Source organism: Podarcis tiliguerta, assembly GCF_965153285.1.
Source record: "Podarcis tiliguerta genome assembly, chromosome: 14".
Taxonomy (NCBI): Eukaryota; Metazoa; Chordata; class Lepidosauria; order Squamata; family Lacertidae; genus Podarcis; species Podarcis tiliguerta.
Genome location: NC_139547.1, coordinates 11,428,987 through 11,456,976, shown reverse-complemented (window position 1 = coordinate 11,456,976; position 27,990 = coordinate 11,428,987). Strand labels below are relative to the sequence as shown.

The window sequence follows — 27,990 nt, the reverse complement described above, 5'->3', positions numbered from 1 at the left end:
CGCAAGAGAACATTGTAAGCAAAGCATCACCTGATCAGGGTTTTCTTTGGGGGGGGGGGGTGCTGTCGGCTGCATCTCAGTGTGACATGCATCCTGAACCAGTCTAGTGTTTGCAGTGTGTTCAAACTGCTCAAAATCTCATAGGATAGGGGATGCTGACAGACGAGGAGCAAAAATGATGGCAGCACTGATAACCAGATCACATTGTAGCGCAAGAGATGCTGTTTTTCCATATGTTTCCAGATATATAAAAAAAATGGGGACCATTACTCACTTTGGGACGTTTAGTGATTCTTTGGAATAGAATGATGCAGGTGTAAGATTGTGATGGAGCTCAGAAACAAACTAGGTCCTCCTGTGACAGTTTGGCCAGCTGGACCAATGCTTGATAAGAGAGAATAAGGAGGCCTTTGTGCCAACCTTCCTTTAAAAATGAAACGTTGGCTGTTTGTCTCTAGTCCCCAGCACTCGTATTGGAAAAGGTTCCCTTCTCCTCCCAGAGTATTGTGGTCTGGTCTGATTATAAACAGATTTGCACTACGCTGGGAGAAGGAACAAAAACAGAGCCTAGTGTTGACTTGGCAAATGGATAGGCAGCTTGGCAGCCAGCGGTGCTGTGGTCATTAGCCGCAGGAAGCCATTTCCCTTTTAAGATGCTGGCTCACATTGGAATGGGGGTTTGGGAGGTGGGGAGAGGCCCTTCCTCTGTTGGGAGCAGGAACTTTTGTTTGCTTTCTAAGCTTTTCTCACCCCCCCCCCCCCAAATCCGACAGGGATGTTGCAATGGCAGCAGTAGCACAGTGCTGCAGCGCTCATGGAGAACAACTGTGGCCCAGTGGTTAGGGCATCTACTTTGCATGCAGAAAGTCCCAGAAATCTGGAGGCAACTGCTGCCTGTCAGTGTAGACCAGGGGTCAGCAAACTTTTTCAGCAGGGGGCTGGTCCACTGTCCCTCAGACCTTGGGAGGGGGGGAATGAACAAATTCCTATGACCCACAAATAACCCAGAGATGCATTTTAAATAAAAGCACACATTCTACTCATGTAAAAACATGCTCAGACCTTATGGTGAAAGGCGGATGATGATGATGATGATGATGATGATTATTATTATTATTAATGCACTCTCCATCCTTCACGAGGCGAACCATTCCAGACTAACCTGGCCCAATTCAAGCCCATTTCCAATACAGAATAGAATTTCCATTCCTCCCACAATATCTTATTATATTTCTATCCTTTGCATCCAGGGGGCTCTGGGTGGTTTGGGGGATTTCCCCCGCTCCCACTGTTATCCTTACAACAATCCTGTGAGGTAGGTCGGTTAGGCTGGGTAAAAGTCACCATGCAAACGGGTGCCTTGCAGTGCCGCATCCTGGAGAGGGAGACAAAGTAAGGTGGCGTGGGACTCAGTGGCGATGTTTAAGTGTATAACCCAGTCCCCACAGCTGCAAAGTTTTAAGAAGATGGTGGGAAGGAATACAGGGAGATCGAAAGAAATAATTCCGAGTCTCACTGATCTGAAAAAGGTACCGCATGTTCCTAAGAGAGGAATCACGTGGATGCCTTGACTTTAGACCTGTCGTTCATCTCAGAATCTCCACTGAGTGCAGTGGCGTAGCGTGGGTTGTCAGCACCCGGGGCAAGGCAAGTAATTTGCGCCCCCCCCCTCCGCTGCACTGTCCCTCCCCCAGATAGTCCCTCGCTCTCTCCGCACTGCACCGCACCGCATGCCTGGCACCCTCCCCTCCACAGTGGGCGGCGACCCGGCGGCTCGGATCGGATTTGCACAGCCAGCACTGCAGTGAGAGAGAGTGAGTGAGCCAGGTAGGGGCAGAGAGCTGCGAGTGCGAGCGCGGCCCCCCCCCCAGATGTTGCGGCCGGTGCGGCCGGCCCCCCTGCACCCCCCACGCTACGCCACTGACTGGGTGGAAAGAGGCGATACCTAGCAAACATGGAAGGTGATGGAAATGCAAAGCAGGGATGGGGGACCTGTGGCCCTGTAGATAATGTTTGTCTACAGTTCCCTTTAGCCCCGGGCATCATGGCCAGTGGTAAAGGATGATGGGAGTCGTAGCCCCAACAGTATCTGCAGGGTGCCTTGTTGGCTACCCCTGGGTTGAGGCATCTCCAAAGGCAGTAAAGGATTGAGGTTAAATCCTGACAAGACAGAAGTACTCTTTTGGGGGGACAGGAGGCGGGCGGGTGTGGAGGACTCCCTGGTCCTGAATGGGGTAACTGTGCCCCTGAAGGGCCAGGTGCGCAGCCTGGAGTCATTTTGGACTCACAGCTGTCCATGGAGGCACAGGTCAATTCTGTGTCCAGGGCAGCTGTCTACCAGCTCCATCTGGTACTTAGGCTGAGACCCTCCCTGCCCGCGGACTGTCTTGCCAGAGTGGTGCATGCTCTAGTTATCTCCCGCTTGGACTACTGCAATGCGCTCTACGTGGGGCTACCTTTGAAGGTGACCCAGAAACTGCAATTAATCCAGAGTGCGGCAGCCAGACTGGTGACTGGGAGTGGCCGCCGGGACCACATAACATTGGCTCCCAGTACGTTTCCGAGCACAATTCAAAGTGTTGGTGCTGACCTTTAAAGCCCTAAATGGCCTCGGCCCAGTATACCTGAAGGAGCGCCTCCACCTCTATCGTTCTACCCGGACACTGAGGTCCAGCACCTAGGGCCTTCTGGTAGTTCCCTCCCTGAAAGAAGTGAGGTTGCAGAGGGCCTTCTCGGTAGTGGCGCCTGCCCTGTGGAACTCCCTCCCAGCAGATGTCAAGGCAAAAATAAGCAACTATTTTACTTTAAAAAGACAACTGAAGGCGGCCCTGTTTAGGGAAGTTTTTAATGTCTGATGCTGTATTGTTTTAATGTTTGGTTGGAAGCCACCCAGAGTGGCTGGGGTAACCCAGCCAGATGGGCAGGGTATAAATAAATGATGATGATGATGATGATGATGATCAGCTGCTGGAGTGACTCTGCCCAACCACACTGGCCATTGGTTCTCCCTAACAGGAAATGCTGTAACAGCTTCCTGTTCAGGCTAGGGTGTTGCCTGAGCAATTATCACTTTGACTGGCCATGCTCACAGCTCTTTCTCCCTGCCTAGACCTCTGCTTCCCACTCAACAGCTGTCTCTGGTTTCAGACCTGTTTGTATGCCAGCGGCACTCAAATTCTTGTTTGTATACCTGACACCTTATTTAGAGAGCTGCCGACTTTCACTTTGTATAGAAGTTGGACGCAGCAGTGATTTATTTTTGCTGCTAATGGAAAAATAGCAGGATGTGAGTAAGCACATGTCTGTAACATAGATGTTAGGTTAATGCTGATCGTTGGCTTACGTTCTTAACTGGTCCTTGACTTGCAAGCAGATGTCACAATCTTGATGTTTCCTGCCCCCTTCCCAAAATATACAGAATTTACCGGCAACTGACGCAGTTTTGGATATTTACTTTATGTATGATACGTTGATATGAAATCTTACATTTTGGAGCAAGGGAATGAAATCTCTGACATTTGATTCCTGGAGTCAAAGAGAACATGGCCCAGTGGGTGACATATTGCCAAGATCAAATAGTTAGGCACTTCCTTTAAAGTAAACAATGACGTTCAAAGAAATCTGTAAGCCGAGCTCTAATGGAATCGAGTGAGAAAGCAGCTTTGGACTTGAGTGAGCAGGCTGTAAGGGAAACTGTGTAATCAAATAAGAGCAAAGTGATAAAATGATGAAATGCTCCCAGATTCACATTAGGGCAATGCCTTCATTAGGCCAATCAAAATGCCACAGAATGATTTGCAAGCTTTTGAGTTCTCCAGGACTCTTAATCAAGAGTAATTAAAATGGGCGGGGTTAGAGCAATGGAGTCTTGCCCGTAGCACTATTAAGTGCTGTGCAAGTTTCAGGTTGTACCTGGGATGTCTGGGGAGGAGAAACACACAGCGCTTGATCCACCATCTTTGAACATATAATAAATTCCAGGTGTTGTACCCAAACTAAGTCCTACTTGGAGCAGACCCACTGAAATGAATGGGTCTTAGTTAGTTGTGTCCACTCATTTCAGTGGGTCTGTTCTGAGCAGGACTAGCATTGGGGACAATCACCGCTAGCTGTTACCCAGATTCATCTCCATCCTTAGGTTAAATGCACAGGTTCTTTTGTAGGTGAAAAACAGGAATAAAAAGAAGGTAAAAAAGGTAAAGGTACCCTTGCCCGTACGGGCCAGTCTTGACAGACTCTAGGGTTGTGCGCCCATCTCACTCAAAGAGGCTGGGGGCCAGCGCTGTCCGGAGACACTTCCGGGTCACGTGGCCAGCGTGACATCGCTGCTCTGGCGAGCCAGAGCCGCACACGGAAACGCCGTTTACCTTCCCGCTAGTAAGCGGTCCCTATTTATCTACTTGCACCCGGGAGTGCTTTCGAACTGCTAGGTTGGCAGGCGCTGGAACCGAACAACGGGAGCTCACCCCATCGCGGGGATTCGAACCGCCGACCTTTCGATCGGCAAGTCCTAGGCGCTGAGGCTTTTACCCACAGCGCCACCCACGTCCCAAAAAGAAGGTAGGCAGCTTTTAATGAAGCTGGAGGTTATTTACAGCAGGTGTGTTGAGTTTTGTTTTGTTTTGTTTGAAAAAAGTCAAGTGAAGTCAAATTGGGTAACTTATCTATGGTGGTGGGGAGCTTTTGGCCCACCAGATGTTGCAACAGCACCATCAAGCATGACCAATGGCCAGGGAGGATGGGAGTTGTAGTTCAGCAGCGCCTGGCAGGCCAGAGATTCCCCACATCCTGTAATAGATGGAAGGAATATTCTTTCCGAATGAAGTCTCCTTGTCTGGTGGCTTAAGATCCCCTTCCTTTAGCTTAGGATCCTGTTTCTGAATGGCTTGAATTCTGCATTCTCCAAGTCACCCCAAAATCAAAGGGATCCATCTTGGCAGATAAGGGAAACTATGATAAAGTGTGCTTGCTCTTGATAGCTGAATTGACTCTTTGGGTTGCAAAGGAAAACAGTGGAAGGGAAAGACAAGTGGCTACTCCTACGCTGTGGCATGCAAGGAACCACTCCTTACTTCAGCTGCAGCGAAAAGGGTTGTAGTAGAAAAAGATGTGGAACGTGGTGCAGAAAAGAACAAGCTGGTTTGTTTACAGTGGTACCTCGGGTTACAGGCACTTCAGGTTACAGATGCTTCAGGTTACAGACTCCGCTAACCCAGAAATAGTACCTCGGCTTTGCTTCAGGATGAGAACAGAAATTGCGCGGCGGCCACTGTATTTCAAATAGGCAACACAAATTATATGAAGAAGTTCTTGAGGGCTATACAGTGGTACCTCGGGTTAAGTACTTAATTCGTTCCGGAAGTCCGTACTTAACCTGAAACTGTTCTTAACCTTAAACACCACTTTAGCTAATGGGGCCTCCTGCTGCCGCCGCGCCACCAGAGCCTGATTTCTGTTCTTATCCTGAAGCAAAGTTCTTAACCTAAAGCACTATATCTGGGTTAGCGGAGTCTGTAACCTGAAGCGTATGTAACCTGAAGTGTATGTAACCCAAGGTACCACTGTACAGTATAAGAACCTGGCTGTATTGTCTACTACTGAGCTGAGGAACATCCCCCCCAGATGTGTTTTGGAGACCACATCTAACCCCAAGTTCTCAGCTGTCCATCCTTGTCATAAGGCAGACATGGAGAACCAGTTATCCTACGAGTGCTGTTGGGACTCGGATTCCCATCAGCTGCAGCCAGCAAGGCCCATGATCAGGCATGATAGGAGAAGTAGACCGGCAGCATTGGGAGGCCCATAGATCTCCCCACCTCTCCCTATAAAGGTTTCTAGGATTATAGAAGTGTAGAATGGGAAGGGGCATCCAGAGTCATCTAGTCCAACCTTCTGCCATGCAGAAATCTTTTGCCCAGTGTGACCCATGATCCTGAGATTAAGATGCTCTAGCGACTGAGCTGTCTCTGGGGAGTAGTTCATCTCTTCCCTCCCTTGGTTAGCAGTAGAGACTGGTCCATTCAGACAAAGGGGGGCACTGCCCCACCAACCTCCATTTGCCCCAGCCAGCTGCCATCTGCCTGCCATCTTACAGCCAACCTGCCGCCCTCCAAATGTTGGGCTACAACCTCCATCATCCTGGGCATTGGCCATGCTGGCTGCAGCTGATGGCAGTTGAAGTCCAAAACATACAGGAGTTGGGAGAGGCTGATAGAACCAGTAGCTAGCACTGGGATGCAAGCGACTCAGCGGGGAAAATGTTTTGCCGTTTTTGCTGACTCGTGCACCTGTGCTTGTGTGCGATCCGCTTTGAATGCAGCCAAGGTTTCCTTTGTGCGCGTTCCAGATTCAGACTGTGAAGGTGACCTTGAGCGTGAACAAAATTAATAAATGGTTTCACAAAGTTTCTGTATGCGCAGCTGACTCCAAGGTCCTGGGATTTGTAACTAGTGTTTGAAGAGTAGATAAATTATCTCCTCCCTGTTTTTGCCTAGTATAGTGTCTCTGGAGTTTCCATTGCTGTTCTAACAATGAAAGTTGTGTATTCAGTTACTGTCTTAAGCCAAAGGTTTTCTTCTTCTTCTTCTTCTTCTTCTTCTTCTTCTTCTTCTTCTTCTTCTTCTTCTTCTTCAATGCAGCAGTATGATATGGTAGGGGAAAGGGGTTTGTGCGTTTTCTGGGCAATGCATGCCCAGCAATGCAGATAGGCGCTAGATTTTAAACAGAAATCTGAGATGCGACCTGACTTAAACTCGGACAGCAGATCTCAAACTTTAGCCTTAAGCTTCCTTAGGGTCATTTCTCACTTGACCTTCTGCACTCGAGAGTATGGATGTCTGAATACAAAATGCATGAGGCTCTCAAGCGAAATGTGCACTTCTTGCTGGCGTTTTATCAATATACATGTACTGCTTTTCCTTGTATATCATCCTGTTCAAAGAAATTTACTGCAAAGCAGGATGAACGTAACATCAGTTTGTTGAGTTTTGCGTTTATTAGATTAAAGAAAAAAATAACTTGCTCTTCCTCCCAAAGGATCATTGGATGGCAAAGAACAATCAGTAAAGCAAAGAGATCCTAAACAGCATATGAAAATACTTACAAATGGGCACATTTAAATACATGTCTTTAAAGTGTGTGGATTTAAAATATTACGACACCGTAGTTGGGAAGGGATTGGACATCCTCACCTTATTCAACAGAATAAGAATAAGAACCATAACAATAACTCTGCTGATGAAAACTATTTCCCTTTATTTTTCCCCAGTTCTGATTTGAAATTAAAGGGCAAAAGGCAGGAGAGGAGGCAGAGGTGTAGATTTAAAATAAAATGTAATATGCTGTAAGAGAGGTGTGTTTGGGGTCTCCCCTGGCACTTTCAAGCAGCATTAATAGCAGGTGCATTGATGTGCAGAAGGTGGGGGCGCGCGCGCATGCACACCAGACTATGGAGGTCCTGATTCTCCCCCTGCCCTGGGCCTTGTTTTGCTGCTTGAAGCTGCCCCTCTCAAGCTTCTGTTTGCACCACGAAGCAGAAAGTGCAGATATCAAGCCTGAACCAGCATCTTTCAGGTTCACAGCTTGGGGGATGTAGAGAGGTTTCAGTTAGGACAGTGATGTGCAAAGAAAGGTCTAATTGCCTCTCCTTAGTGCTGCAGTCCAGATCTAAGTTGTGAGGAGGGTAAAAAGGTAAAGGTAAAGGGACCCCTGACCATTAGGTCCAGTCGTGGCCCACTCTGGGGTTGCAGAACTCATCTCGCTTTATTGGCTGCTTTATTGGCTTCCGGGTCATGTGGCCAGCATGACTAAGCTGCTTCTGGCGAACCACAGCAGCACACGGAAATGCCGTTTACCTTCCCGCCGGAGCGGTACCTATTTATCTACTTGCACTTTGACGTGCTTTTGAACTGCTAGGTTGGCAGGAACAGGGACCGAGCAACGGGAGCTCATCCCATTGCGGGGATTCAAACCGCGACCTTCTGACTGGCAAGCCCAAGGCGCTGTGGTTTAACCCACAGCGCCACCTGCGTCCCAGGGGAAGAGGGTACGTGGCGGTAATTAATCTTTTTAAATGATGATCATGATGATGATGATGATGCCGAGGTCGAAACAGGTCTTCAGCATCTCCTCCTGTAAAGTCCTTGATTGACTCTGAATTTCCTTGTTCAGGATGTCCTCCCCAGCCAAATGTAGGACCTGAGATGGTTGATATTTGGGTGGTGGGGCGGCACACTTTACGGTGCTTGGGTCTCATGCCATTTAGGACTTTTCATGCTAGCGCTAACACCTTGAATATGCTCCATTATCTCACTGGCAGCCAGTGCAGCAGCAGCAGCAGCAGCAACAACAACAACAACCACAACAACAACAACCACAACAACAATAGGTATTAGTAATAGCAATACGTGAGGGACGCGGATGGCGCTGTGGGTTAAACCACAGAGCCTAGGACTTGCCGATCAGAAGGTCGGTAGCTCGAATCCCCATGACGGGGTGAGCTCCCATTGCTCGGTCCCTGCTCCTGCCCACCTAGCGGTTCGAAAGCTAGTCAAAGTGCAGGTAGATAAATAGGTACCACTCCGGCCGGAAGGTAAACGGCGTTTCCGTGCGCTGCTCTGGTTCGCCAGAAGCGGCTTAGTCATGCTGGCCACATGACCCGGAAGCTGTACGCCAGCTCCCTCAGCCAATAAAGTGAGATGAGCGCCGCAACCCCAGAATCGGCCACGACTGGACCTAATGGTCAGGGGTCCCTTTACCTTTACCTAACAGCAATACAGGCAATGCTCTTTTTGCACAGGGGTTATGTTCCGGACTCCCTCGCTCATTGGCATAAGAGTGCGCATAAGCCTGCCCGGTTCCGTGCCTGCCACGCCCCCGTTCTGCCCTGTTCCGCCCTTTTTCCTAATGTATTTATGACGTTTGAGGGCTACGTCTGGGTTAAACTCATGTGCGCCATTCGGACCTGCCTAAATTGCTTGTTGCCTGTAGTTTATATTCTGCCATTGCAGTTGGAACGGCTGCTCTGCACCATCCTAACTCTCTTGAACTGCCTTCTGTTTGCACACACCACTACACAGCAAAGTGCCCTTGTTGATGAGTTCTTTGTCCCTCTTTCCACAGTTCCTGTTAAAAATAAAACCCAGGTTGCCAGCCTTGCTGTACACTTGACAAAGCTGCTTGCCCCCTCGCAAGCTGAAGTGATGGCTCTCCCCTTCCGAAAAGACTTGGACAAATACAAGGACCTCGATGAGGATGAAATCCTGGGCAAGTTATCGGAAGAGGAGTTGAAACAACTGGAAACCGTCCTGGATGATCTCGATCCAGAGGTGTGTTTTGGGTCAGCGGGACAATTCAAAAAAGTGTTCAAAAAAGTGCTTATCCTGCCTTCTCTTGTATAAACATTCAGGGTAGCTAATGCTGCAAGAGAGTGCAAAAAACAGTGGCTTGACACTACAAGAAGCCTGAATGGAATGAGTCGATGTGTTAGTGCTGTTGCACGAACTGCAAGTCCTAATAATAATAATAATAATAATAATAATAATAATAATAATATATTATTTATACCCCGCCCATCTGGCTGGGTTTCCCCAGCCACTCTGGGCGGCTTCCAACAAAACACTAAAATACAATAACCTATTAAACATTAAAAGCTTCCCTAAACAGGGCTGCCTTTAGATGTCGGGGTAGGGCGGGGTATAAATAAAATTTAATAAATAAGTATCAGAATCGGGATGTATCCCAGTTCCTGCCAAGTGGAAGAGAGTCTTATGTATGCGTGTGCACAGGGAGGGGTCTAAAAGTACGTACACCAGAAGTAGGAAGTGATGAATAAATGCAGATATTATCATTGTGTTAAAACTGTCCTCAAACTTGCAAGTCTCATCCTGTCCCGGGAGATAGGGCTGATGCAAGGAAACATGGTGGCGGTGATGGCTCTGCTCCCGAGACAGGAGCCAGGAGGATTTTGCCTTTTCGACCCCTTCCTAGATACCTGCGTGTATTTTAATGGACCGCTTCTGCGGTTTGTTGTTTTTTGACGAATAAGAGCAGTAGAAGCTTTGTCGTTTTCGTTTTGCAGAATGCACTGTTGCCCGCAGGGTTCCGGCAAAAGGACCAGACTTCCAAAAAGCCCTCCGGTGCTTTCGACAGAGAGAAACTCCTTTCGTATCTGGAGAAGCAAGCGCTGGAGCATAAAGACGTTGAAGATTTTGTCCCGTTCACGGGAGAAAAGAAAGGTAAGGGTGCCTCTTCCCAGCCCCACCGCCACACCGGGCACAATGGTTTGCACAAACTCGCCCTGAGAGCTAACTGGTGTGAGTTTGCTTCCTCACCTTTCTTCCTCGTAACTGGTAATACTTGGCTTGGCAGTTTATTTAGTTACATATTTAAAATGAATTTATTTATTAGGTTTTTCAAATTAAAATTTTACAATCACATATCAACATACAGTGGTGCCTCGCAAGACGAAATTAATCCGTTCTGCGAGTCTCTTCGTCTAGCGGTTCTTATTAAAGGCTATTAGCAGCTATTAAAGGCTTAAGGGATTAGCGGATTAGCTGCTAAAAGGCTATTAGCAGCTTAGTGGCTTAGAAAAAGGGGGTGGGTGGGGAGCGAAAAAAACCCTCAAGAATCGCAAGACATTTTCGTCTTGCGAAGCAAGCCCATAGAGAAATTCGCCCTGCGAAGCACCTCTGAAAACGGAAAACCCTTTCGTCTAGCGGGTTTTCCGTCTTGCGAGGCATTCGTCTTGCGGGGCACCACTGTACAATATAAAAACAAGAATCCTCAGAATCTCCTGGACTTCCCCCTGCATCTTTTATAATAATCCAAAACTTTCGCATCTCCATTATATCCCAAATTCACCATTAAACTACAAGTGTTATGCCAATCCCACTAACAATTTTAGCTGTTTACAATGGTTTTTAAGATAGATTATTAATCCCCCCTTATTAAAATGATGGTCTTCCTGATTTCATTATTATTATTATTATTATTATTATTATATTTTCCAATACAATATTTTATTGGTTTTTTCCATATTACATCACAATATAAATAAAAGCCATCACCACATCCTCCCCATCTCCCCATATATCCATCAATCAAACCAAATATTCTTTTGTCCCCCCCCCGCTTCCCTCCACCCCCCCTCAATTTCCTCTACATTCTGAGATTACATTTATCTTTGCATTTACAATCTTCTCAAATCTTCTATATATTCTTATTATCTTTCCTTACTAATTGACCTTCCCTCAGATACTTTACATTTCTGATTCTTCCGGTCATTTTTGCCATTTCGGCATAGTCCATCAACTTGATCTGACATTCTTCTCTGACAGGGATTTTATCTTCTTTCCATCTCTGGGCTAGTAGCATCTGCACAGCTGTACTCACATACGTAAATAGTATTTTCTGCTCCCTTGGGATTTCGGCACCTAGAAGTCCTAAAAGAAAGGCTTCTGGGTTTTGTTTTGTTTTTAGAAAAAGTTATTTTAAACATTTGTAAAGATCCAGTTTAAACCTTATAGTCCCGTCTGTCTTCCGAGGAATGAGACGAAGGACCTACTCTGTAACAGAGAGAAAGTAGTGTGTGTGTGTTGAATCATAACACTGTGGGTGGATTTGCATTTTCTTGCGCCAACACGTGATAGAATCATAGAATCATAGAGTTGGAAGAGACCACAAGGGCCATCGAGTCCAACCCCCTGCCAAGCAGGAAACACCATCAGAGCACTCCTGACATATGGTTGTCAAGGCTCTGCTTAAAGACCTCCAAAGAAGGAGACTCCACCACACTCCTTGGCAGCAAATTCCACTGATGGACAGCTCTTACTGTCAGGAAGTTCTTCCTAATGTTTAGGTGGAATCTTCTTTCTTGTAGTTTGGATCCATTGCTCCGTGTCCGCTTCTCTGGAGCAGCAGAAAACAACCTTTCTCCCTCCTCTATGTGACATCCTTTTATATATTTGAACACGGCTATCATATCACCCCTTAACCTCCTCTTCTCCAGGCTAAACATGCCCAGCTCCCTTAGCCGTTCCTCATAAGGCATCGTTTCCAGGCCTTTGACCATTTTGGTTGATTCCTTCATATGTATGAACTGGGCCTCAGATGTGCACTTGCCTGCATGAATTTGAGGTCCTCAGAAAATTCTGCTTTTCAGTATTGAAGTGGAGAGGGCTGCTTCTCCAAAATGAATAGAGCACTCCCCTGTCATAAGCGGTTGCTAAAACTTGAAAGCCTCACCCTGTCCCAGCTGTTGGCCAACATACAATGAGCCACTGTTGCTGGTGGAGAGGGCTGATGCAAGAAAACTTTCTTTCGCGGAATGACATTTGGAAAGAAAATACAGATTTCATCCACGTAACAATGGGAGCTTTGTGGCAAAAAGCATTGTGACTATCAAGAAGGCATGCAAACAATCGTTGTCTGCTGCAAGCGTACAGCTCGAGGACCCAGAAAGGTTGGGGAATTGATTCCCTACTTCAGAGGTGGTGAGCTTGGGCCAAGCGGGAGTCCTAAATAGACCCACAAGCCTGTTTTCCTGAAGCCACACCCATCTGCCCTATATATATGCTGTCAGGTGTAAGCAGTGCCAGATGTAGGTATAAGCTAAACAAGCTATAGCGTATGGCCCCATTCTCTTGGGAGGCCCCCGAAAAAAAATAAAGGAGGAAAAACCTGGATATAAATTTCTAAAATATAAGTTCAACAATCACTTTGATAAAATACATTTTGTTATGTGCAAATGGCTTTAGATACCTATTAGGACCATAAAGTACCATATGGCATATATTCAACACAAAAAACAGTGACAATTTGTTGTTGACAAACGACAGCTAGACATATAAAGGGCCCCATTACCTTCAGTAGCTCAGGGCCTCATCAAACCTAAATTCGTCCCTGGGTGTAAGGCAGATAAAGAAAGATGTTACTCCTTGCCAGAAGCCGGCTTTACAGGCACTGGTAAAGGAAGTGTGGTTTTGCAGCTGACTGTCAGCGCTTGCAAACCGTTCTTTGTTTGCCCATATGATTTGATTCATCTGATTTCACCTGCCTGAGAACCCCAAGCCTTTGTGGCTTGACGTCTACTTGGCCAGTTTTGGCTTCCTATCCTACCTTGGTCAAATCACTGAGGGTGTATTTAGACTCAACTAGAGTGGAAATCAGGGGACGCTGGTGGCGCTGTGGTCTAAACCACAGAGCCTACGGCTTGCCGATCAGAAGGTCGGCGGTTCGAATCCCTGTGATGGGGTGAGCTCCGGTTGCTCGGTCCCTGCTCCTGCCCACCTGGCAGTTCAAAAACACGTCAAAGTGCAAGTAGATAAATAGGTACCGCTCCGGCGGGAAGGTAAACAGTGTTTCTGTGCGCTGCTCTGCTTCGCTAGAAGCGACTTAGTCATGCTGGCCACATGACCTGGAAAAACTATCTGCGGACAAAACGCCGACTCCCTCGGCCAGTAAAGCGAGATGAGCGCCGCAACCCCAGAGTCGTCCGCAACTGGACCTAACGGTCAGGGGTACCTTTACCTTTAGAATGGAAATCACCTATGGACATCCACAGGGGGATGCAGTGCATCTTGCTTTGATTGCCTTGTTTCACAACCCAGGATTGCTCAGCTGCAAGCCAGTCCGTTGTAAGCCAGGCAATGGGTTCCTAGACTTTCCCCCTGCACAGCCCAGTCAAAAACTGCTGAAGGTCATGAAGAACCACTTAATGATTCTTCTGCCTGTTGTAGCAAATGTAATGCACTGTGCTAGATGCTATATGATTCTCTATTGCCTCTGTTATTTCGGATCTGTTGTATTTTATTGCATTACAATTCCACGTAATTCAATCAGCTACCAGATGTTGTGTTTCATTTTTGGCACAGGTTTTTTTTTCCTTGCACAAGTATGTGAAATAAATTGATTGAGCTGATTGTGTTTATATTCTGCCTTTTCTCCAGGGAGCTCAAGGTGCTTCTCCCTCTCCTCAGTTAATCCCCACAGCAACCCTGTGAGGAAGGTTAGACTGTGAGGCCGTGACTGGCCCCAGGTCACCCAATGAGTGTCAAGGCTGCATGGGGATTTGAACCCTGGTCTCCCAGGTCCTAGCCCAACATTCTAACCACTGCACCACGACGGCTCTCTATGATTTCTGTTACATAAATGCATCATGTTCATCTTAGCCTTGATTTCATTCAGTTTTTTGTATCAGAGCTGGAGTCTGCCAGTGCCTGGAAAACCATAGTTTTCCCACCCTGGTTTGTACACACTTCAGTGATACTCAGCACACATAACCGTTCTGACACTCTTATGCCAAGTTGTTGGCGTTTTGATATGAAACATGAAATTTATTGCGATCAGAGACCAGCTTGAGAAACACAAATGGAACTACAATCCCACTAGCAAAACAAACATTTAAAACAATATACAACAATGGATTTTAAGTTTAAAAGTGTGATAGGCATATAAGCACATAAAAACTTATAAGATAGGCAACCTTAGAGAAATGACCCAGAGTCGCCCGTGGATCCGAGTTTGGGAATTTTCTTAACAAACTAGATTGAATTGGGGAATGGTCTGCACCTACAGATCTGTGTGCAGAATCTGGTGACAATCCGGGTCGTCTTGTGGGTTTTGATATGTGCATTCTCCCTCCCCAAAAAAACCACTCTACTATGTGATCTCCTCCTTAACTAAATGAAATGTTCCCAGATTATCAGCAGAAACACTCCTGTGGCCCTTGCAAGCTCAAATGCAGATGTGTCCTTTTGATAACGTTTGTGTTGGTGCGTGTCGAGCGAGAGGAATCTCGAAAAGCTCTCACTTGGCTCTCTGCCTGTATAGTTATGTCATTGTTTCCAAAGGCTGTGCAGAGTTTTGCCCTCACAGTGACTGAACAATGAGCTTGAGTTTTGAGCGTATTTGCTCATTACCTGGAAAGGAATCTCAGGAGTTTTCTCAGAACAGAAATAAGGGTGGGTCTGAGCAAGACGAGACTCGCTGGGAGCTCCAGTGAGACCAAGTTTGCATTTGTGTGAGGGTCTTTTTTGTTGTTGTTGATTGCACGAGGGAGCAGCTGAACTGTGGCATTGATCACACAGCAGTGTTTAAATTTGGGTCGGTTGTGGGGACTCCCTCAGCCTCAGCCAACACAGCCAATGGTCTGTGGGGAGTTGCCGTCCGGTCACTCTCACACTCCTTATCTTTGAGTACTTCAAAAGTTCTTCAGAGCTGTGTGAGAAAGTTTCTGTCTGTGTGCTTTGGCCAAAGTGCACCCCTGGAGCTGCAATGGAAGGGAAATAGCACAAACTGTGCTCTGCTCCAGTGGCTCAGGACCGCCATACCTCAAGGACCACCTCTTTCCATATGAACCTACCTGGACCCTGAGATCACCTTCTGAAGGCCTTCTTTGTGTGCCGCCTCCTTGAGAGGTCCGGAGGGTGGCAACACAAGAACGGGGCCTTCTCTGCAGTGGCTCCCCGTCTGTGGAATGCTCTCCCCGGAGAAGTTCACCTGGCACCTTCATTATACACCTTTAGGCCCCAGGCAAAAGTGTTCCTTTTCAACCAGGCCTTTGGTTGATCTGTTTGACATCCTATACCCTTTTAAAATGTGACTCTTTCCTTTGGGGGGTGTTATTGGGTGGTTGTTTCTATTCCGATTATATATGTTGTGATCTTTTCTGTGAACTGCCCCAAGACCTCCAGGTATAGGGTGGTATAAAGGTAAAAGGTAAAGGGACCCCTGACCATTAGGTCCAGTCGTGACTGACTCTGGGGTTGCGGCGCTCATCTCGCTTTATTGGCCGAAGGAGCCGGCATACAGCTTCCGGGTCATGTGGCCAGCATGACTAAGCTGCTTCTGGTGAACCGGAGCAGCGCACGGAAACGCGTTTACCTTCCCGCTGGAGCGGTACCGATTTATCTACTTGCACTTTGACGTGCTTTCAAACTGCTAGGTTGGCAGGAGCTGGGACCGAGCAACGGGAGCTCACCCCGTTGCGGGGATTCGAACCGCCGACCTTCTGATCGGCAAGTCCTAGGCTTTGTGGTTTAACCCACAGTGCCACCCGCGCCCCTTATACAGTGGTATATAAACTCAATAAATAAAAAGAGGGCATGCCTGGCCGTCCAGGCTTCCTCTGTCACAAGTATGCTAATATTCATAGTCTACCTCCACTCTCAGAGGCTGTGTTGAACTACAGGTAGATGAGTTGTAGGCCTGGACTAGCAGGTCTTTCCTTTACGTTCTCAAAGGAGTACGTTTATGGCTGTTCTGCGGAGTCTGCAAAGGGAATCCAGGTTAGGTGCTCACAGTGAACTTTGGACAGTACCCATTTTGTGCTTTTCATAGAGATTTCATCGCCTCTGTAGTGTTGCGGCCTTTGCAGAACCCAGAATGCTTTGCAGCTGTGGGAGACGGCTGAGCCGCCTCAGTTCTTAACGTGCAGCTCTGCAGTGCTAGGTTTAATAATGGAAACAAATGGACAGGAAAGGCACAAGAATGGGAACTGGCAGCTTTTCCCCTGGAAAAAAACCAGGAGGGAGGTGCTTTTCCCCAGTTGCGCGCTTGCCGTGTTGCCGAGGGGGGTGGCAGCTTTTGCGTTTTCGGCAGATTGCCTCAGAGCCCTCTTTTGTGAAGCCAATTCTGTTTTTAATAACTGGGTTCTTTTCCTGTTGCATACCATGAAGAATAATGCTAATCAGAAGGAACAGAAATGCAATTGTGAAGGCTATAACAGGCAGAGAAAAGTAAATGAGAGAAGGGAGCATGTAATGTATATCCATTGCTTTCAGCTTTTTCAGACTTGCTATATAATTGGGGAGCATTCATAACTCTCTGGTAGAGCACTGTCCTTGTGTGCAGAAAGTCCCAAATTGAGTCCTCAGCACGGGAGGCAGTGATGGCCACTAACTTGGAAGGTTTCCAAAGAGGGTGAGAGAATTTCTTAGAGGGGAAGGCTGTCAACGGCTGCTAGCTATGATATTCTACCTCAGGGGTCAGCAAACTTTTTCAGCCGTGGGCCGGTCTACTGTCCCTCAGACCATGTGGTGGGCCGGACTACAGTGGTACCTCAAGTTACAGACGCTTCAGGTTACGGACTCCGCTAACCCAGAAATTGTACCTCGGGTGAAGAACTTTGCTTCAGGATGAGAACAGAAATCGTGCTACGGCGGCAGCGGGAGGCCTCCTTAGCTAAAGTGGTACCTCAGGTTAAGAACAGTTTCCAGTTAAGAACGGACCTCCAGAATGAATTAAGTTCTTAACCCGAGGTACCACTGTATATTTTTTGGGGGGAAATGAACGAATTCCTATGCCCCACAAATAACCCAGAGATGCATTTTAAATGAAAGGACACATTCTACTCATGTAAAAACACCAGGCAGGCCCCACAAATAACCCAGAGGTGCATTTTAAATAAAAGGACACATTCTACTCATGTAAAAACACGCTGATTCCCAGACTGTCCGCGGGCCGGATTGAGAAGGCGATTGGGCTGCATCCGGCCCCTGGGGCTTAGTTTGCCTACCCCTGTTCTACCTCCTCCATTGTCAAATGTCTTTCAATCTCAATTTCTAGGAATCGCAGGCAGGCAGAGGGCAGTTGTATTCATGCTCAGCTTGCAGGCATCTTGCTGGCCGTGGTGAGGACAGGATGCTAAACTAGGTGGACCAATGCCCTGATCTAGCAGCCTCATCCTATCTTGTTATCTGGAGGGCATCAGGTGGATAGATCTGTGGCATGAGACAACTTCACATGTTCCTGTGTGCTATCATATCCAACCACAGCAAGAGGTCTGATTTTAAATGTACAGTGGTACCTCGCAAGACAAATGCCTCGCAAGATGAAAAACTCGCAAGACGAAAGAGTTTTTTGTTTTTTGAGTTGCTTCGCAAGACGAATTTCCCTATGGGCTTGCTTCGCAAGACGAAAACGTCTTGCGCCTTTTTCTTAAAACCGTCAATGCATTCCTATGGGAAACCATAAATGCATTTACTATAGGAAACTGTGCTTCGCAAGACGAAAAAACTCACAGAACGAATTAATTTCGTCTTGCGAGGCACCACTGTACGTGTTTACTTTTCAGCACTTGTTTTCCTATCGTCTTTTTAAAAAAGAAGGCAGCAAGCCATTAAAAACAACAACGCACCTCTAAATAGTGATGTTGCCATTGCTGCAAACCACTGTAGGCTGCGTAGTGGCCCAGTTATGTGTTCCAGTCTATCAGCTGAAGATGATGATATAATCCATCGTTGATGAGATCCTCCCTGTACAGTGGTACCTCAGGTTACAGACGCTTCAGGTTACAGACTCCGCTAACCCAGAAATAGTACCTCAGGTTAAGAACTTTGCTTCAGGATGAGAACAGAAATCGTGCTCTGGCGGCAGTGGGAGGCCCCATTAGCTAAAGTGGTACCTCAGGTTAAGAACAATTTCAGGTTAAGAACAGACCTCCAGAACGAATTAAGTTCTTAAACCGAGGTACCACTGTGTATGAAGAAAGCAGCTCTCAAATAGTTGTGATAAATCTTCTGTCTCCCATTTTGGTTCTGAAAACTTTTGGTTCATAGGATTGAACCCATTGTCAGGCCTATTCAGAGCACACCCATTGCAATTAATGGGCACGACTGGCTATTGTCCGTTGATTTCGATGCGCTTACCCTTAAGTAGGATTTAATAGGCTGCAACCCACAGGCCCTATTGTACATGGTGTCTTGGAGGCCTTGCAGAATGAAGTTCAATATCAGTCATATTTGTTTCGACATGGACCTCTAAAGACTGTAAAACGAGTCCAGGGCAAAAGTGGGTCTTGAGTCATCCCGTCAGATCTACGTCCAAGTTTTCTGTGCCATAAAACTCCGACCCTTTAGTCTTCCATTGCTTGTAATATTGCTAAGATGGATTCCAGACATATTTGATTCCCCCCACCCCGTTTCATTTCCTTTTATCTTGAAGATCAGAGTTGGCTCTTGCCAAGACTTGTGACAACGTGAAAGTGAATTCAAGGAAAACAGAACCAGATGGTGATGAGCTGGAAAAGGAGGCTGGATACTGTTTGGCGAGATTCACTTTTCAGCAAAAGATGCTCCCCTTTCTTGCTTCGTTATTATGCCTGTATCCCAGCCTTTCTCAGCCTTGGGTCCACAGATGTTGTTGGACAACAACTCCCATCATTCCTGACCACTCGTCCTGCACGCTAGGGATAATGGGAGTTGTAGTCCAACAACATCTACAGACCCAAGATTGAGAAAGGCTGCTGTATCTTGTTGTCTGTCTTGTTTTTGAAAATATACAGAATCCACAACGTAAAATAAAAGCGCTTGGTCCAAGTAAAATGGCTAGGAGAAGCAGAAATTACTTATCTATGTTTACTTATAAGATTTCTGGTCTGCCCTCCATATGGTGTCAGGACGGGTTGCAGCACGGTAGCCATATAGTAATTTTAAAAGAGTAGAATTATTTTTAAAAAGTCAAATTCCAACCGAGTTGATGATGAAGATGATGATAATAATAATAATTGTATGTCACCCATCTGACTGAGTTGCCCCAGCCACTCTGGGTGGCTTTCTACAAATTAAAAACATGAATAAGTATCAAACATAAGAAGTATAAAAGGTAAAGGTACCCCTGCCCGTACGGGCCAGTCTTGACAGACTAGGGTTGTGCGCCCATCTCACTCAAAGAGGCCGGGGCCAGTGCTGTCCGAAGACACTTCCGGGTCATGTGGCCAGCGTGACAACGCTGCTCTGGCGAGCCAGAGCCGCACACGGAAACGCCGTTTACCTTCCCGCTAGTAAGCGGTCCCTATTTATCTACTTGCACCCGAGAGTGCTTTCGAACTGCTAGGTTGGCAGGCGCTGGGACCGAACGGGAGCGCACCCCGCTGCGGGGATTCGAACCGCCGACCTTTCGATCGGCAAGCCCTAGGCGCTGAGGCTTTTACCCACAGCGCCACCAGCGTCCCTATAAGAAGTATAGATTCATCAAAAAGGATTGGTCCCACAAAACAAAATACCTTAACTCTCAAGTAAATAAATAAGTGTGTCTTCAGCGTATAGGGTGAAGATGCTTCTGTGAAGAGGGATTTCTACAAATTAGGGGCTGCCACAGAGAAAGCCCTTTCCCATACCGCCATTTCCCACACTTATGGGAGTGATGGAACTACTGACAGAGCCCCCTCCGATGACCTTGGGTGGAGACAGGCTTTCAGAACCTTCTGGAGTCTCCTTCAGGATCTGCAGAAGCCCTCAGAATCACAGCATTTTCTGGGATCTGAAAGCCAAGAAGGGATGGAGCAGAGTATTGGTCCCAGAGCAAGCGAGTCCCATAATCTCGGTGCCAGGGTTGCCACTCTCTGTATGGTGGGCAAACACAGAGCAGGGGCCTTGACTATGGTCTGCAGGTATGGTCCAGTCTGCTCTAGTGAAGTGCTCTACAACTCCCATTATCCGTGACTATTGGCCGTGGCAACTGGGGCTGATGGGAATTGGAGTTAGAAGCTCCTGTTTTGATAGCTCATTGGTAGACTATGTGCTTTGCATGCAGACGGTTCAAGGCTTCATTCGACAGTAATGGGGATCAGGTAGCAGGGCGAAGGGAAAGAAGACCCTTTCTGCCAGGAGAGCTGTTGCCAGTCAGAGTCTGCTATATTGGGCTAGATGGGCATTAGTCTGAGCTGGCTTAAGGCTGCTTCTTAGGTTCCTGCACGTCTCTCAATCCTCTGGCTCAAGGGTAGGAAAACTTGGCCCTCCAGATGTTGCTGAACTACAACTCCCATCGCCATCTACCATGCTTGCTGGGGATGATGGGAGTTGTAGTTCAGCAACATTTGGCAAGCCAAAGGTTACCCACCCCTCCTCTGGGTTTTCCTGTTGCACAGGTTTTTTGCATCTATGTGGATTCACAACTTTCTCATACTGAATACATATATTCAGCTCCAGTGTTTGAGTGCCATCTACTGAATTACTCAGAATGCCTTAGCAGAGAAATAATTCAAGTGCTGCTGTCAGGAATCCATCAGAGAGATATCTGAAGCACCATTTCCAGCAGTCTTTCCCAATCTGACGTCCTGGAATTTGACAACCCATCAGCCCCCATCAAGCCTGGCTGTGCCAACCTGGTGCCATCAGGCATCCATACAGAACATCTGGCAAATGCTGATTTAAGTTTTGCCTGCAATTTAAAGTGGGCTGGAAATCGCTCCGATGCATTGCAATCAAAAGACTGAAGCCAATTATGTTGTTGGATTACTGAGCTACTCACTGAGCTCTATCTTGATGGAAGAGCTGGATTTTCATGTTCAATTTGGCAAATGCAGTCTATATCGAACTGGCAGACAGGCTGACACGTTTGTTGTGGAATGCACCCTTTATGATGCACGGTAACGGTGATAATGATCTAGGCCAGGGTCCAAGGAAATACCTTTGGGGTAGTATATTAGCAGTGGGAAATTTCTGGCCTGGGGTGGAGGTGTTTAATGTCACCCTCTAGGCTGCTCTGTATGTGCCCTTGGGACTCTCCCAGAGCCACACACGCTCCTCATTCTTTCATCCTCCCTGAGCGCATACCCTCCAACATTCCTCTGATGAAAATAGAGACATGGGTGGCGCTGCGGGTTAAACCACAGAGCCTAGGACTTGCTGATCAGAAGGTCGACGGTTCGAATCCCCACGACAGGGTGAGCTCCCGTTGCTCGGTCCCTGCTCCTGCCAACCTAGCAGTTCGAAAGCACGAACTGCAAGTAGATAAATAGATACTGTTCCAGCGGGAAGGTGAACGGCGTTTCCATGCACTGCTCTGGTTCGCCAGAAGTGGCTTAGTCATGCTGGCCACATTACCCGGAAGCTGTACACCGGCTCCCTCAGCCAATAAAGCGAGATGAGCGCCGCAACCCCAGAGTCGGCCACGACTGGACCTAACGGTCAGGGGTCCCTTTAGCTTTACCTAATTCAATAATAATCATTACAATAATTTTGTTGTTTGTATCCTTCCCATCAGGCTGCGTTGCCACAGCCACTCTGGGTGGCTTCCAGCACATATGAAACATAACAAAACATCAAACATTAAAAACTTCCCTACAGAGGGCTGCCTTCAGATGTCTTCTAAAAGCCGAATAGTTGTTTATTTCCTTGCCATCTGATGGGAGGGCGTTCCACAAGGCGGGCGCCACTACCAAGAAGGCCCTCTGTCTGGTTCCCTGTAACCTTGCGTCTCTCAGTTAGGGAACCACCAGAAGGCCCTGCATGCTAGATCTCAGTGTCTGGGCTGAGTGATGGGGGTGGAGACACTCCAGGTATACAGGACTGAGGCATTACCCCTTTAGCGATGTGGTTTGGTTTGGTGAGTACAGTGGTACCTTGGATTAAGAACTTAATTCGTTCCGGAGGTCTGTTCTTAACCTGAAACTGTTCTTAACCTGAAGCACCACTTTAGCTAATGGGGCCTCCTGCTGCTGCTGCGCCGTCGCTGCACGATTTCTGTTCTCATCCTGAAGCAAAGTTCTTAACCTGAGGTAATATTTCTGGGTTGGCGGAGTCTGTAACCTGAAGCGTCTGTAACCTGAGGTACCACTGTATTGACTTTGTAAGCTACTGATCGTCATGCAATGTGATTTCAAGATCCTGCAAGGTTGTCGAAAGCTGAGCACCGATAATATCCTAAAACAACTGTCCTCCTCTTTTGAACAGGGAAAGTATTTATTCCAAAGCCAAAGCCAGTACAGTCTTACACAGAAGAAAAAGTGAGTCTTGATCCAGAACTGGAGGAAGCATTGACAAGTGCTACAGACACTGAACTATGTGACATTGCAGGTTGGTTGGTGTGTATGTGTGTGTTGAGTTTGATTTAGCTTTTCTAAAAGCATGCTCCTGCATATACGTATTCTTAAGGCTTCTTCCTACAACAGGGATGGGAAGCCACAAATGGTTGGACTACAACTCCCATCATCCCTAACCATTCGCCATGTTGGCTGGGGCTGATGGGAGTGGGAAGTCCCAACAATATCAGGAGAGCTACAGGTTCCAGTCTCTGGCATAGATGATGATGGTGTGAGCCATATCTCAGAAGCAGTGCATGCATGTTAGTGGCGCTGTACATGGAGTCGTAAGAATGACTTTGGTCTTTGGGAAATTCTGCTGCAGATTCATGTTTCCGTCGCCCCCAGCTGCAAAACCTAACCGCTGTTGGTTTCTCCTTTCTCCTGAACAGCTATCCTGGGAATGCACAACTTGATAAGCAACTCTCAGTTTTGCGATATTGTGGGAAGTAGCAACGGTGTCGCCAATGAAAGTTTCTCAAGTGAGTTTCATGCTGAAAGTCCAGAAATGCAACATTGTGGGTTCGACTGAAAGTGAGCCTCGCTGATTGCATTGGGGTTTCCTAATGCAATTGAGCACATGCAGACGCATGGTGGATTATTTTTGTGTGCCATTTTTATTTTAAAGTGTCCTAAGCTATTGTCCTGGACAAGGCAGCAGCTTAATAGGATTCCTTCGGAGTCCCAAGGCTACTCTGTTGTGAGAGGTGACTTGGCGGGTCTCTTATGCCTTTGTTAAGGAGGTCCAATAGACTCTTCGCGTCATAAGATTCCTGTGAGGCTTAATTGCAGTTTTATGCCCCGTCTGCACAACAACAACTATTTATTATGTATATCCTGCCCATCTGGCTGGGTTTCCCCAGCCACCCTGGGCAGCTCTCAACAGAATTATAATAATAATAATAAAAAACTAAAGTGATAAAGTGGGACGCGGGTGGCGCTGTGGGTAAAACCTCAGCGCCTAGGACTTGCAGATCACATGGTCGGCGGTTCGAATCCCCGCGGCGGGGTGCGCTCCCGTCGTTCGGTCCCAGCGCCTGCCAACCTAGCAGTTCGAAAGCACCTCCGGGTGCAAGTAGATAAATAGGGACCGCTTACCAGCAGGAAGGTAAACGGCGTTCCGTGTGCTGCTCTGGCTCGCCAGATGCAGCTTGTCACGCTGGCCACGTGACCCGGAAGTGTCTGCGGACAGCGCTGGCTCCCGGCCTATAGAGTGAGATGAGCGCACAACCCTAGAGTCTGGCAAGACTGGCCCGTACGGGCAGGTGTACCTTTACCTTTACCTTTAAAGTGATAAAACATTAACATTGGTCCAAGGAGCATCTTTAAAAACTGGGCATGTGGTGGGGGCACAAATCTTCAGGATGTCTCCCCTCTTTCCCATGACTTTACCTTCTGCACAACTAGCGGCACATTGTGCCATGGGGGGAACAAAACCGAAAAGGTCCAGAAAGTCAGTCAATCCATCTGAACAGCTTTCAAGACAAGACAAGAACAGAAGAAGGGATCTGAATGGCTGCCAACTGATCCAACTGACTGGGCTTTCAGCCAGGGATCGTTTCAAAGAACTCACCTGGTCTCCTAGGAAACAAAACATTCCCCAGGATTCCACAGCTGTAAGGCGGCTGAGGGAGAGGCAGTAGGCAGACGCTAGTCCCACTCTGCTGTTTCAGGCAGCGCGGAACCTGCAGGTACCTAAGCCACCACATCACTCCTAAAAAGTTTTGTGAGCCCTTTAAAAAAAAATAAAAAATTGTCCACACCCCCCCCCAAGTGATGACACTCCCACCCCTTTCCTCCGCCACTGTGCCTCCCCTCTTTCCCATAACTTTTACCTTTTACTCCACCAGCAGCACATCATGCAAAAGATCTTCAGAACTAAAAAGGTCCAGAAAGTCAGTCAAACAGCTTTCAAGACCACAAAAGAAGGACCGCTGCTTTATGGGCTGCTAACTGGTCCAACTGGCTTTCAGCTTAGCCAGGGATCCTTTCAAGCAACTCACCTGGCCTCCTAGGAAACAAAACATTCCCCAGGATTCCACAGCTGGTTGTGAGGTCAGAGCCTGGCCAAGGACGGGAGCCAATGGGCTCTGGGCTCCAGGAACACTCTCTCTGCCAGGCCCAGGGCACCACTGGGCAACCTCAGGCAGCTGCCAAGAGTCTGACCCTCCTTCTTTCCCTCAGAGAATCCTGGGCACTGAAGTTTACCTCTCACAGTTGCAATTCCCAGCAACTGAACAAGAACAAGAATAAGAATAGTTTACTTATACCCCGCCCATCGGGCTGGGTTTCCCCGGCCACTCTGGGCAGCTCCCAACAGAATATTAAAACACAATAAAACAGGCTTGCTCAACCTCGGCCCTCCAGATGTTGTTGTCCTACAACTCCCATGATCCGCAGCTACCAGGACCAGTGGTCAGGGATGATGGGAATTGTAGTCTCAAAACATCTGGAGGGCTGAGGTTGAGGAAGCCTGGAATAAAACATCAGACATTTAAAAACTTTCCTAAACAAGGCAGCCTTCAGATGTCTTCTAAAAGTTAGATAGTTGTTTTAGTTCCTTGATATCTGATGGGAGGGCGTTCCACAGGGTGGGCGCCACTACCGAGAAGGCCCTCTGCCTGGTTCCCTGCAACCTCACCTCGCAGTGAGGGAACCACTAGAAGGCCCTCGGCGCTGGACCTCAGTGTCTGGGCTGAAAGATGGGGGCGGAGACGCTCCTTCAAGTATATCGGGCCGAGGCCATTTAGGGATTTAAAGGTCAGCACCAACACTTTGAATTTTTCAATCACCCTTCCCCCCCCCCAAACACTATACATTTAAAGCAGTGTCATACCACTTTAAATAGTCATGGCTTCCCCACCACAATGCAACAGAGCTCAGCGTGATTTAACAGTCAGTCCTTCTTCCCAGGGAACTCTGCTCAAGATCCTTTCTGCTGGAGGAAGGATTTTTTGGGATTGCCAGCCTATTGGCAGTCCAACATAGTACACATAAAGGGATGTAACAATTTGTTTGTATGGTTGTATCGGACTCATTCAGAGCAGATCCCCCCTAATTTCAGCTGGTCTACCACGAGTGCAATTTAGTGGGATACAACCTGTAATTTATCTTTTTACCATTCCAGATTTTTCATTTAAAGTTCTCCCAATATCAGTAACACATGACATCTTGAGGAAGCGGTAGAGCATTGTTAAGAATTTGGTTTTCCAGTGAAGCGTTTCCATTACTATTATTATTAAAATTTATATACCGTCCTATACCCACAGGTCTCAGGGCGGTTCACAAGGTAAAATCACAATATAAAAACGCAAAATACATAATTAAAATAATAACAAGAAAACCTCAATAACCTCCCACAAATAATCAGAGAAGGAAAATTTAAAACACACACACACAATATTTGTAATAAAACATATAAAATAAGCACCCATCAGATACCATCAAGGAGTAAATTAATCAATGTAACTGTTTTTCAAATGAAAACATTTTAGCCATTAGTTTTTTTTTACAATTGATTTGGAATAGAATTGAGTTTCCTTCTGCATTGCATTGGCATGGGCAATATATTTTTTAAAGAACTCAAGATATGGGAGGCTGGGTTGTGTATTTTGGTTTATCCCTATGTTTCCATACTACAGACTTCTCCCTGTGGAATTTTGTTGATGGTACAGTGGTGCCTCGCAAGACGAAAACAATCCGTTCCGCGATTCTTTTCGTCTTGCGGTTTTTTCGTCTTGCGAAGCAAGCCCATTGGCGGATTAGCGCTATTAGCGCTGTTGACAGTTTAAAGGCTATTAACGCCTATTAAAGGCTTAAGGGATTAGCGGATTAGCTGCTAAAATGCTTTTAGCAGCTTAGCGCTTCAGAAAAAGGGGTTTTGGAGCGGCAAAAAAAATTCAAAATTTTTCGTCATTTTTCGTCTTGCGAAGCAAGCCCATAGGGAAATTTGTCTTGCGAAGCGCCTCTGCAAACGGAAACACCCTTTCGTCTTGCGGGTTTTCCGTCTTGCGAGGCATTCGTCTTGCGGGGCACCACTGTAGTTGACATTTTGCCCTGACAGAAAAATGTTGCAACACCTGAACCTGCATTTTAAAACTAGTACCAGCACTGTTTGGGGGGGGGTGTGATTGAAAAATTCAATGTTCGTGTTTCTCACATTTCCTATCTCCGATTCAGATGTGGTCAAAGGCGAAAAGATCATGCCCGTCTTCAATGAGCCACCAAATCCCACAAACGTAGAGGAGAGTTTGCAAAGGATTAAAGACAACGATTCGCGCCTTGTTGAAGTCAACTTGAACAACATAAAGGTAACTGTGAAGAGAACAGCAGGGATGGAAATCCAGTGGCTCTCCAGATGTTGCTGGACTACAACTCCCATGATCCCTGACTCAACCACGTTGGCCAAGGCTGATGGGAGTCTTAACAGCATCCGGTGGGGTACAGGTGCCTGTTCCTGGAGTCCAGAAATGTAGCTTTCAAAATGACTGGAATTTCTGTGTCCGTGGCAATGTGGCTCCAGTGTTTTATGATGGCTAATAGTGTGCTTAACTAACTACAATGCAAATTGTTATTTAATTACAGTGGTGCCCTGCAAGACGAATGCCTCGCAAGATGGAAAACCCGCAAGATGAAAGGGTTTTCCGTTTGCAGAGGCGCTTCGCAGGACGAATTTCCCTATGGGCTTGCTTCGCAAGATGAAAAATGATGGAAAAAATTGAATTTTTTTTTTTTGCTCCAAAACCCCTTATTTTGAATCGCTAAGCTGCTAAAAGCATTTTAGCAGCAAAACCGCTAATCCCCCACCCCTTAAAAAGCAGTTTTTAGCCCTTAAATCGCCAATAGCGCTAATAGCGCTACTCTGTCAATGGGCTTGCTTCGCAAGACGAAAAGACCCGCAGAACGGATTCTTTTCGTCTTGCGAGGCACCACTGTAGTTGTACCTTGGATTCCGTTCGACTTCCAAAACCAAATTGCGGCTTTTGATTGGCTGCAGGAAGCTCCTGCAACCAATCAGAAGCTGCGGAAGCCCTGTTGGACGTTTGGGTTCCAAAAGAGCATTCGCAAACCAGAACAATCACTTCCGGGTTTGCGGCATTTGGGAGCCAAAGCGTACGAGTTCTAGGGCATTCGGGATCCAAGGTATGACTGTATTGTTTTTATTTTGGTTTTTTTACCTGTGGATA

At 47.1% G+C, this 27,990-nt stretch overlaps 1 protein-coding gene across 2 annotated transcripts in view; it reads left to right on the top strand.

The window, feature by feature from the left end:
• Positions 1-27,990, top strand: part of LOC310663811 (tropomodulin-3) — a 50,962-nt gene that overhangs the window by 8,093 nt on the left and 14,879 nt on the right. For both annotated transcript variants that reach the window (XM_083412244.1, XM_083412245.1), the window contains exons 2-6: positions 9,121-9,326; positions 10,079-10,235; positions 22,677-22,799; positions 23,197-23,286; positions 26,984-27,114. In XM_083412244.1, the coding sequence (XP_083268370.1) occupies positions 9,201-9,326; positions 10,079-10,235; positions 22,677-22,799; positions 23,197-23,286; positions 26,984-27,114 (627 nt within the window). In that variant the 5' untranslated portion in view covers positions 9,121-9,200. The remainder of the gene's footprint in view (positions 1-9,120; positions 9,327-10,078; positions 10,236-22,676; positions 22,800-23,196; positions 23,287-26,983; positions 27,115-27,990) is intronic.